The sequence below is a fragment of the Anarrhichthys ocellatus genome, unplaced genomic scaffold, assembly GCF_004355925.1.
Source record: "Anarrhichthys ocellatus isolate YVR2014 unplaced genomic scaffold, GSC_Weel_1.0 scaffold32, whole genome shotgun sequence".
Classification (NCBI taxonomy): domain Eukaryota; kingdom Metazoa; phylum Chordata; class Actinopteri; order Perciformes; family Anarhichadidae; genus Anarrhichthys; species Anarrhichthys ocellatus.
This window is the reverse complement of record NW_022280062.1, coordinates 5,111,457-5,123,927: the sequence shown is the minus strand read 5'-3', so window position 1 is coordinate 5,123,927 and position 12,471 is coordinate 5,111,457. Positions and strand designations below refer to the sequence as shown.

At 40.5% G+C, this 12,471-nt stretch overlaps 1 protein-coding gene across 1 annotated transcript in view; it reads left to right on the top strand.

Annotated features, from left to right (window-relative positions):
• Nucleotides 1–9,930, top strand: part of st6galnac3 (ST6 (alpha-N-acetyl-neuraminyl-2,3-beta-galactosyl-1,3)-N-acetylgalactosaminide alpha-2,6-sialyltransferase 3) — a 65,967-nt gene extending 56,037 nt beyond the window's left edge. The window contains exons 4-5 of the mRNA XM_031864954.1: nt 2,485–2,592; nt 4,863–9,930. Coding sequence (XP_031720814.1) covers nt 2,485–2,592; nt 4,863–5,052 — 298 coding nt within the window. The 3' untranslated portion in view covers nt 5,053–9,930. The remainder of the gene's footprint in view (nt 1–2,484; nt 2,593–4,862) is intronic.
• Nucleotides 9,931–12,471: the final 2,541 nt, after the last annotated feature.

Below are 12,471 nucleotides of genomic sequence, written 5' to 3'. Positions count from 1 at the left end.
ATTTAATAAGGTTTATAAACATAATTGCTGGTAGTCATGATTCATTTTTTGTACATAATTTGAAAAACCAGCAGAAATGGACATTTGACAAGAGGCCAGAAAATGATGCGCCTTCTCCATCACGGTGCTAAGTGACGGACGTAACGAGAAATGTAGACGAGATGTTTCTCTGTGACAAGAAGAACAGTTTACATTTGAGCAGGCTGGAATATGACGTGAATTGTTTTGGGGAATTAACCTTTTAGTCATCACTCACACCTCCCATCATGTGTATGCCAGCTGCTTTCACAGCACAACAATGTGAGAGAAAGGAGTTTTACAGTTCATTATTTCTGATTCACAACACTGTTTTCCACACAACTGGAATGGAAATTACATAGTTTTAATGAGCTGGTTTCAAGCTGGTTTTTATCAATGTCATAGTCCCGTGCTTTCGCTTTGTGATTTCATTTGCCAGCAGGAGACTTGGAGACTTCTGGATCGTACCGAGGTTCAGTGAATGGGACTTTACTCCCGTACAATAGCCTGTTTAGTTGTGATGAAGGTTTTTGACCATAAGTTGATCAGCTACTGCCTAAAAGCATTCTCCTGCTTTCCTGAACAGGTAGATTATTTATTTTACTCATTTCAGAAGTTGCAAAACAAGTCTGAGAGGTCAAGAAATGATTGACAGGATAGGACAGCAGAGAAAACATTTTACTGCTGCACCAATTGACTCGTTTTTTTAAGACTTTCCTCTAATCTTTGCTCTTGGATGCTATCCGTCTGTCTGCCAGTTGGTCCTCTAGTTTGGTCCACACTGAACTACCTCTACAACCATGAGATGGATTTCCATCACATTTTGTACCGACATTCACAGCTCCAAAACGATGAACGTTAATGACTTTGGTGATCCCCTGACTTTCCCTCTATAGCACATTGTAGTTTTTTCAGTGAAAGGCTTTGACAACCATCAGATGGATTTCCGTAACTGTTTGTACAAACATTCATGTCATTTTAATAACTTTCGTTATTAAAATGATTCACTTGTTATATAGTTGAGGTGATCACAGCTGGTAGACACATGCGATGAGGGCGAATAAGTAGACATTCCTTTGATTTTTTTTAAGGGATCAAAAAAGTTGGTGAAACAGCTGGCGTTTGTGTTGAGCGCTGTCCAAGTTGCTATTCCTGGAACAGCTGTCTAAGGGACTTGAACAATAAAGTGCAGCATACTGCTGGTAACTATGACAGGATGCATCATGGTTGAGAGGATTTGCCTTTCCAAATATCTACTTATCTATATTCAGTGTGTATATATAGATATATATAGATAGATAGATATTTGGAAAGGCAAATCCTCTAAACCATGATGCATGACATCACTGTTATTATTATCTTTCTTCTCTTCTATTTTTATTCTATGTGTTTTTTATTGTTTTCATCTCTTTTACCCTTCTTATCTTTCATCATCGTTTGTCTTCTCTCTGCTGTGTTCTTGCTGTAATGTTCTCTTGCTTTAGTTTGGCCTTGCTTACTTACTCACTGTTTGACTTGCGGTTGTTATGTTGCCTTCTGGGTGTCCTGCTTTTGCTTTGTCTGTCAAATCACTTTGTAAACTCTGTTTTTGAAGGTGCCTAAACTTCTTAGTTATTATTATTATTATAATTATTATCATTATCTGTGGTCCTCCATAATATCTGTGCTGTATCACACTGTGGTGATGGCGCCATTTCCACCCCCATCATTATCCGTATCGCGCTGTGCACTCTGTCTAATTTATACAAGGTCTATGGTACTCTGCATTGCTGAAAGGCAGGGGGTCCTCTGGGAGCGCGCAGCCACCTGCCATGCAGGTGTACACTTTATGACCCACTTACTAGTCTGGTTTTGACAAAACCTCGAGTGAAGATGCATCTCTACAGTGTTGTTGTGTGTTTGAAAATGATCAAAGCTTGAGAGGTCATAACAACACTAGTTTGATGCTGATGAAAGGATTATGCATGTTTTTATTGATTGGCCTCCGGGGTTCCTGCATCATTCACAGGGGGGCGACGTGTGGGCTGCTGTTCAACAAACCGATGAAGAGTGTTTCTTTTCTCACCTTACATACATATATATATATATATATATATATATATATACTGAAGTGTGAATTTTACAACCTCTTTAACTATTGATGGACACAATAGTAAATTAGAAATATTACTTGTGAAACTTTCAGTACAACAGACATATGGTTACACACCTGAGGGCTGTGCTGCAGATGCATTTACATTCACATTTGCATTTTTGATACCTCGCTGAAGATCACGAACAGCTGTTAGAATCATTTTCATGCTAAGATTAGCTGAATTACAAGCACACACGAGCGACGAGTACAAAGGTCAGAGAAATGGAGTCCTGGAAACTGTCATAGAGGTTATTTATTTTCATGGAAATTATTTAAAAGTATTTATGCAAATTAATATTAGAGTAAAAGGGCTGACTTTGTGTGTTTTGCAGGATCCAGTCCGGCTCCTACCTCAGCACCGGCTGGTTTACGCTTATCCTCGCCATGGACATGTGCAAAGAGATCCATATCTACGGAATGATAAATGACACCTACTGCAAGTAAGACACCAACAACCGCCCTCCATACATGGAGGAGAAATGCACATGCTCCTACAAAAACTCAAAAAAACTAGATTCACATTCACAGCAGCGCTGGCCAATCGCAGCCTCCCATAATCACATACTGCCCTGTTGGAATACATTTACAATTCCTCAGTTTGTGTTTAATGGCTGAATTTCTATGCTGAAATCCATATTGGGTTTTCTCTGTGCCGTGAATACCATTAAGTTTCCCTGCCTAGAATACCCAGCGGGCTGCAGAGTCTCTGCTGCTGCGGGTGGCTGGGCTGCTGCACCCAATTCCTCCCCTGCTTACAGTTTTATTTGTATATCGGCCTGTCATTGTTCTCAGACTCTCGGGTAAGTGATTGCTGTCTGGCTGCGAGGCCATAGGAGGGATGACAAACAAGATGCTGTTGCTCTAGGCATGGCTGCTCGGTCTCAAGTCGTCTCAGCCTTGATTGACTCGACTTCTCTCTCTCCATACGTCTCCCCTCTCGGCTCAACCTGAGCTCTTTCTATCCCCCAAGTCAAACACTTTTACCTAATACACGGTGGAAATCCTGCCTTTTATCCTCTCTCTGCTCCCCGTGCACAGTGGGAGTTGAAATACAAACAGCCCCAGACACATGGCAGAGAGGAGTGATAATTCAACCAGCACTGAGGATTTTATGATTCAGTGAGGCAGCTGAAGGGTCCCTCCCTGCTCGTCTCCCACTTATTTATTTTGCTGCGTGAGACCGGAAGATATTGTGTTTCACTAAGTTTCTGAAGGGACAATTTAGTGTCACGCAAGTTTTTGTCGGCAGCCGGCAACAAAAAGATGAAGTGAAGTTTTGTGCGACGATGTTTAAAGCTCGAGTCAGACTTGACCTCGGCAGATATGTGGTAATGGAGCTTCAACAGGTGCTGCAGAGAGGGTGAAATTGAATTTATTTGTCAACGCTGGTGCGCAGCACTGTGTGACACGGAGAGGAGAGAGGCAGGGATTGGGTTGTGTGTTACTGTTAGCTGGCAGACAGCCATCGTTGCATTCTCGCTATGTGGACCCACTGGTGACGGCTGCTTCTCTTCCGTCTGTGTTCATTCTCCCAATGAAATTGTTACACAAGTCATTTTCTCATAAAGCCGTCACTCGCTATTAGATACCAACTGCAGAGTGCTCAATGAATCTACTCTACTGCTGCTGCTGCTCCTGTTTTTATTGATTCCTCATTCGTTGTAATGGTTTGAAGATGCAAACTGTAAACAGAGAAACTCAACATGACATTCAGGTATGAAAGGCTTAACTCACCCCACTGTACAATACTCAGGATATTTAGGATGTTTTCAGATTTACTTTTGGCTCAGAATAGAGAAGAACATTGCCATGATATCAAAAAACAATACGTGGTATTTGTTTCTTGTGGGGATAAGAGTATCTGTTGAAGACATTTGGCCGCCAACAACAACAACTCCTTTTTTTGATGAGAGAAACCTGGCGAGAGGAGAACTGTGCCTGGAGTCAGCATCAGTTCAAACTGCTGATCGTTGTCCTGAAGGATCTTTAGTTTAATAGTTCAATCATTTTGTTTGCTTAATAGTTCATATAATAGTTTTTAAAGATGTAATTTGCTGTCCGGAAAAATGCTTTTGCCCCAAATTTTGCGTCACAAGCTAAATCATGTTAAAACACTACACTATTAAATATAATATGTATTATTCATGTATACAGTATAACCTACTCAGAAAATGTAACAATCACTCATTTAATCATGCCTGTCCTGTGTGATGTAGCGCCTGAGTCTTAATAATCCTAATATGTGTTTTACATGTATTAATTAGAGATTCACCGATTCCAGTTTTCACCTGTTGATTCTATAATTGTCAGCATACACAAACATTTTTGTAGCTTTTCCTTCATGGGGAGTTCAAATTAAATTGTATTTCCATAATAAAACATTGACTATTAAATAACTTGCATTTCCTTCAAAGTTCCAGGACCTTCTCTCACTCAAACAAATCTTAAAATAGAAGTGCTCGAGGTTACTGGACAAATATAAATGCAGCATATCCCACTTTATCTAGCATGTCTCCGACAGACGCATATCTTTACAACACAGACCTAATGTCATTCACATAAATACCTCGACACCACCGACATGACAATAAGATGGCAATAGGCTACTCCCCCGTAACAGAAGCATACTTAACAGATTCAGTGTTTAAATATGGATTCTTGCTCTCCTTCTCTTCTCTTCTCTTTCTTTCTTTCTTCCTCTCCTCTGTAGGACGGAGGGTTACAGAAAGGTTCCCTATCACTACTACGAGGCGGGCAGCCGGGACGAGTGTGCAGAGTATCTGCTCCATGAGAGCGCCCCCTACGGCGGGCACCGCTTCATCACAGAGAAGTCTGTGTTCGCCAAGTGGGCCAAAACTCACGCCATCAAGTTCTTCAACCCGCCTTGGCAGCTGTCGTGACCCTGGCTGAACCGATATGGAAATACTAAACCGACAACGTCATCGTCATCATCATCGTCGTCATCGTCATCATCGTCGTCGTCACCTGGGGACCAGCTGGATCTCGACATTGACAAAAAGCATGTTCCCTGATGTGCACAAACATCCATTTTGGCACAAATTCCACTTCATATCCATTTAAAAAAGGTTGGTTGATGGTTTGATTTTGAAGGCCACGCGATGAGAAAGACTTCCAGTTAACATTTGACCAACCAAGACAGCAAAAACATATCTCCTGTTTTTTGGATGTCTTTTTTGTTCTCGTGAATTTGGGAGCAGAGAGTTGCTGCTCTTCACTGGCTAATCGATCCATTCGCTGCTCTGTGAGTTTAGCAAAGGATGGCTCGAAGACGAACATTAAGAAAAAGGGAGAAAAAAAACGGAAGAAGTAACAACCCATCTGTCAACTCTCAGTGACCTCAGTGGCTCGCATGTCTGCAGGCGCTGCACATTGCAAAGACCGAATTTAAATGTTTTTTTTAGGACTGAAGCTGAAGAAGAGCTCGGCTGCTGCAGAGACGAGTCACGTTGCCATGGACGCCTGACAAGCTCGCCTCCTCTGTTTCCTGTGCGTGTCCGTCTTCTTCTGTCAGGCTGTAATTAATCCGTAGCGAGTATCTTATTCAGGCCTTTAACTCTGACTGATGGATTACCGGGGGCAGGTTTCAATTTCCTCTGCTCCGTCTAAAAAAGCCTCAACAAATATTTCAAAAATCAAACAAACATCAGCTCTCAGTCAAACTCGAAGGTCAGCTAGAGTTGTGGATGTAAATCAGCTTTTTCTTTTTATCATTGCGCTTTGTTGTCATGTTGTGTGTAAACTTTACACAACTCAAAGATGTCAGCTTTCTCTTTCTTACATAATGCTGTAAAATTGAATTTGACGAGACGTGTTTTGGCTCGATTTCCAGATAAGTTGCTAATTTATTCTGCGGAGAAAAGTTTAACAGTGTGCCATCGACAATGTGGGCATCACAGCACATGGAGCAGTGTGCAATTACAAACTCCGCACTCACGGGAGGAGTAAGTGACCCCCGCAGAGGGAGAGATTTATGTGTGCAGTGAAACCATTTGAAGTTAATTGTATTCTATTATCATTTTGTGCCTGCAATATACTCTGCAGTTCATTGTAGAGGGACAGAGGTAGATGCTCTCTCTCTCTCTCGCTCGCTCATATCCTCATCCAGCTTTGTGCCTCTTTGTGTACAGTATCACTGTGTGAGCACACATCTTGCCATTTGTCTTTGAACGGGGGCGTGCGTGTCTCCCAGTTCAGGTCATTACATTGGAATGCATCTGTTCCAGGACAGTGAAGAATAATCAGTGAAGTGCTGAGGTGTGTAGGTTTGGCGAGGACCGGTGGAGGGCTGAGACACTCTGTGACCGTGACCCCCCCTCCCCCCCCTCGGGGCTGTGATTAGTGTCCCGGTCAGAGCTGCTGCCCAGAGGGGAGGACTGGAAGGATTCAAAGACTTCTAATTTAGGCGAATTGATGCACAGGGTCCCTGACGACTGTAATATACTGCAGCTGAGCTTCACCGTCTCACTCCTGCTGCAGAGCACTGTTTACTATCACACATAGGCACTCTATTTTGGGCTTTGGGATTTGGTGATTTACAGGTCAAAAGACATGTAGGTTGAAACTGGCAGGTTTTTGGATGTCTTGGCAGGGATGTAGCTGCCATAGATGCAGTGTGGTGAGGATTTTATAACCCAATTGCAGTATTTTTAGTTTGGATTTGACTTCTTTTAGGCCAATCATTTTCAGCATTTCGTTCCCCAAAATGGTAGCTTGGAGACGGACTTGCAATAGGATTTAGATGTTCATGCTGGAAAGGAAAACTTACAGAAAGTATAACTGAAAAGTTAATTGAAAGGATAATGTATGCAAATTTAAAAATGAAGAGGACCCTCTGGGGTTTTTGGCCAGAATCAGGAGGGTGGATGGGAGACTCATGATCTTCCTATTTCTAAAATTCTGGCTACAGCTCTGTGTTTATGTGTCATATAACTATTTTTCAACAACATTCAAATGACTATAATTCAATACAAACCAGGTTCAACTACACATATACAAATATATCTGTATATAAAATGAATATATGATGTGCTGTATCTATAAAAATTAGCCCATTTTCACTGCACAAACGTGTATGTAACTTTGTTTTCCAGACAGAGTTAGGTACCCGAGAACTTACAGAGAATGACCCACAACTCCAGACGCATTGTAAGTCCGTCTAGCTGACAGGAGCGTCAATGTAAAACCGCCCTATTTTAAATTCCACCTGGTGGAGCTCAGCGTATGAACGGAACACAGTTGGGGTCACGGTTCAGATATCGACACGTGTTCGAGAAGTACGCAGTGTCCCAGCACGATCCACCTCACGATGTATGTAGAAGCAGAAACGTTATTTCTCCTATTCTGGAAGCCTGAAGATAAGATCTGGGCCTCGGGAGAAGTCAGAAATTACACTTCTTTCTGCTCCTGTGGGAAAACAGCCCTTGATATTGAATTCATACCGCCATGCATGCTACATGATAACCGTACATCTTTTATACATTACCACTCGGCCTGTGATTGTGCAGTCACGTGGCAGCTCTCCACCTGCTGTACAGTATATCCACCATGAATTGTAAACTGGTTGACACCGAGGTAAGATTTGATGTCCTGTTTAGTTGTCCCATGATTTGTATGTGTGTTATGGTGTATTGTTTGATTTCAATTGTTTACTCCTCTCGTTGCTCTTTTTTTTTTTCAACGGTTGCTTACATTTTTTTGCTGATGCAGTGGTTTGTGTGCAGCATTTTTTTTTCTGCTGCGAGTCGCATGTTGCCAACATTTTCTGCTTCTTCAGGCTTTGCTCTCGGCTATTTCCTGATCAGCAAACACTCCAATGTTCTCAGCCGGAACACAATGAAAGAATACCAACAGATGTATTATGCAGGGACATAATGGAGGAGACGCCCTTATATAGGCTCCCATGAATCATCTGTGGCTCACTGGAAGGGAACTGGAGACACAGTCGCTATGAATAAGTAACACTATGAATGAAAGTGTGAGCAGAATGGGAGGCCAAATATACTTTTATCTTTCAGGGATGCATTTATTCAAGAAGATTTGTTTTTTACTTTAAAGGAATACTTTGACATTTCGGAGTTAGATGATAAGTTTGATGATACAGCTCTCAAGGCTGTACAGTAAATATGAAGCTACGGCCTGCAGCTGGCTAGCTTAGCTTAGTACAAAGACTGGAAACAGGGAGAACAGCTACCCTGGCTGATTTCTTGGTGACCACAGAGAAAACTACAGCTCCCATTAAAATGCAACAGCATTTTGTTTTCTTTAGCTGTTATCTGGCACCCAGTCCTCTCTGTCCGACTGTTAACACAGACATGTCTGAACGAACCACGACTTCTCCACCCGCTCGCCTCTTTTGTCGAGTCGTGAAGTTTGTCTGTCGTAGGGCTGTTGTACATGTAGGGCTTATGGTAAATTGTAATAGATAACTTTTACTACCACCAGACATATGAACAAAGCCACACCATCTACTGTGGAGAAAGGCTCTGTTCCACGGCTGGATTCTGAGTTCTTACAATTGTTACAAATGTCGATGGAACTTCTGGAACAGAACTGCAAGTTCTGGTTATTTCGCTCAATTATTTCCCATTAAAATGGTGAGTTGTACTTTTTACTTTTAGGTTTTGTCCGGGTTAAACAAACCAGATATAACGCCACGTGTACATTAGTGAGCCAGGCTAGCCGTTACCTCGTTTCCAGCCTTTGTCTGTCTAACTCTCCGCAAAAGTACAAATGAATTTCCCAAAAATGTTATTGCTTAAATACTTAAATACCTAAAGAACTACCCTGAATTCGTGTTCATTTCCGATTCTGTCCCCTTTGTTTTGTTTGCCCTGCTTGAACTGATTTTGCATCACCTCCAGCGTTCATGCTATGAGCAGTGAAGCTTGTTTGAAAACTGATTAATTCATCCTCTCATACCTGAAGCAGACTGCTTTCTTTGTGCCTCGCTGTATATATGCAAATGGTGTAAAAAAAAAAAATACAAAAAAAAAACTGCTTGTCTTCAGCTACTCTGCAGCATAAGTGGCAGTGGAATGAGCTCCGATTGTTCGCTTGTATAATGAGAAGTTAAAAAAAATTTAATTGAAGGTCCTTTCCCTTAAAAGAGAGCTGGCTTAAAAAAAAAAAACCTGATTAAAACGTCTCCGTCTGAAGGTCTGCGGAACAAAGATGTGAATTTCATTATTCCTCGCCGTTTAAAATGCTCTCATTATTTTTGGATAATTGCTGTCTGTTTTGGAGTTGAGAGTTTGGACTGTCTCACCTCTTCAGTACCATTTTCCCTACTGACTGTTGTACTTGTTGATATTTCCCCCAAATGCCTCAAGTGCTTTCTTACAATGAAAATTAAATTTGTTTTGTCTTTCCCCGTGTGCACGTCTTAACAATTATTTTTTTGTGTTCCTTTTTTATTTACAGGTCAAGTGTCCTTGTGAAACGTGTAACTTCGGATGTGTGCTGAGTTACATAGAATGTAATATAACATGGAGGTTGTTATTATGAAGGTCGTTTTTGCTAACGCACTCCTTTTTACCGGTGGTAAAATAACATCCAAATGCTGCATGGAGTATTGCAGGTTGTTGAAATGTACATTTTGCTGAAGAAAAAAAAAAAAGTAGTCATTTTATGTATTATTCTGTCATTTGCTGTCTGCATATTAGCTAAAATAAGATATATTGTGAATGTTCTCATTTTTACCAATGTGTCCTCTGTCTCTTTTATTCTCTGTGGGGATTAAAGAAAACCTAAAAAAAAAACCTGTTACAAGATTAAAGTCCTTACTAAACAAAGCAAGCTGCATCCGAATATGAGAGACCTGCTGAAATGTGTTCATGTTCTATGAATGGAGCTCCAGCTAAGCTGTCGTCTCAAATCTGCCGTCTCACGACATTTTTAAAACGTCAGTGAAGGATCACAGATGTGCTGAGTTCAGACGGGGAGCTTCGGTGAGCATGAGAGTTTTTTTTTATGTAACCTCCGCATAAATACAGGACAAGTTTTAAATAATAATGCTCACATTCATGGTTTTTATGCTACAGTAATGAATAAAGTATCAAGATAGAAAATGAAAGAGACAGATTATAACAAGAATAGTCCAAAGCAAAGCAGCAGGCTGAGATGTCCTGACTTTATTTTGTCCTTATGATTATTAATGCTGTTATGTTTATATTTAGGTTTAACACAAAGCTCTTGGTTAAGATTGGGGAGATACAGGTCTTGTTAAAAAAAGTGACAAAAGATGTTTTTTTTTAACTTTTTTTACTCTAACATAAAGATCAATCTTAACGTAATTTATATTAAAGGGTTTTTGTATCCTAAACCTAATGTGACAAGGTAAGTCTAGGTCTCCTGTGTTCAAATCGTGTCTCTGCTGCACAAACATGTCTCCTCAAAACATATCAGGAAACCCCATGTAGAACGAAAATATAATATTTCGGAGTCAGGGTGGGTCGTCTCTAAGCTCACATACTCGACAAGAAGACGAAGATATTTTACCGTTTTCAAAGGCTGACAAATACTCCTCATGAGTAAACTGACTGTTATGTGCAAATATATCCACTCTCATTTCGAAAAACACTCATCTCTAACTGTCATGATGCCAAGTCTCGCCTTTTTGTGGTATTTTTCAAAATGTTCCAGAGCACAAAGTAAGCTTGAATAATGTTGTTCTATCCAACCCTCCTTTTGGCTTTCGTTTAGTTAATTGACAGTTTGAGTTGCTTTCTGCCTGAGCTGACCAACAACACGTCTCCAGCCCTGCATGAGTGATTCAGTTAGAGCAGCCGAGTCACATCAGTCCAAACATGAACATGTACTTCTGCTTCAATCAGCTCTCAGCCTCGGAAAATTGTGCCAGTTGTATCTTATAAGATAATAAGCCAAGGTGTCGGGCATCACTGAACTTACATTACATCTGCAGGCTCTTCAGAACCAGAATCGGGTTTATTATTAGGAAGGTTTTCACATACAGGGAATTTGTCTTGGTGTTTGTGTGCATAACAATACACATAGTGTCAGAAGATAAAAGATAAAGCAAATACTGCAAACAGAATAGAAAAATAGCTGCGAGCCTGGGTGAAGCTGCAGCAAGCTCACAGTGTGAGCAATGTGAGTAAAGGACATGATGTCATTTGAACGTTCCTACACCAACACAGAAACTATTTTGCCGTTGGCTCAATGGAAAAAATAAAACTACTTTTTCAATACTTTACCTTGAAGAAAGAGAAACAATCCTCCATTTCTACTTCAGTTACCTTGACACTGTTAAACCTCAATTCAATTCCAGCCCTACCTAATAGTTACTAGAATATTTCTTTCTTTCTGCTTTTATTTCTGTTGTGTTGCTGGCAGCTGGCATGCGTTAGAGTTTTCTGTTGTGTGCACAGCTCAGCTGCAAGGTCAACTAGACGACTGGAATCGTTTAAATTCATTGTTTGCAAATTGTTTGCAAATCCAGAGGTCAAACTCTTCTAGACCGTTTGACCTCTGGAACATGTTTGCAGGAGGACGTTCCCTCCAGGGCCAGATGGTGCATTCTCGTAACGTAAGGAAAGATATATGTGATGTTTGCTCTCTATAGCCCTACACTCTCATGTTTGAAGCACACTTCTATTACTTTTCAGATCAATAAAAACTCCTAGCTGACATATCCATGAAGTAAATAAATAATAATAATACATTGGCAAGTTAAAAAACAAAAAAAAGCGGTGACTCGATTTTATCCTAGGTTCAGTGTATACTCAAATAGCCTCAGTCTGTCAGTCTCAGTCGAAGACGATAAAAGACGCCCAATATCTTTTGTTTTGTTGTCAGTTGGTGTTGGAAAACACAATCGTAATGTACAATAATTTCTTGTTTACTCACTGTAAAAACAGTTTATTATGACAATAAATACTGTTTTCTAGAATTATGAGAGAATCTGACACTGAAGCCACAGCAACACGTTTCTGGTTGTTGTTAACATCGGAAAGCCTCTGAGCCCCTCACATATAAAGTAAGAATTAAAGGTTTTTAAAAATACACTTATTTGCTTTATTGCCACGGGTTTGTTAATCGTACATTTCCAGCAAGAAAGAGAAAAAACCTATTTCCCAAAATGTCGAGCAATTCATGGATGGATGAAAAGCTAAATGTCTAATTAACAGCATTCATAAGTTGGCAGTAATTATTGTGGTTTCACAAGAAGTAATGCTGATTGTCTCTCCTGTTTCAGACATGACTGTAGCAGCCTACTGTGCTGTTATCATTCAGGTCATTTTCTAGCCTACGAGTATTACAATTATATCATGAATGTATAA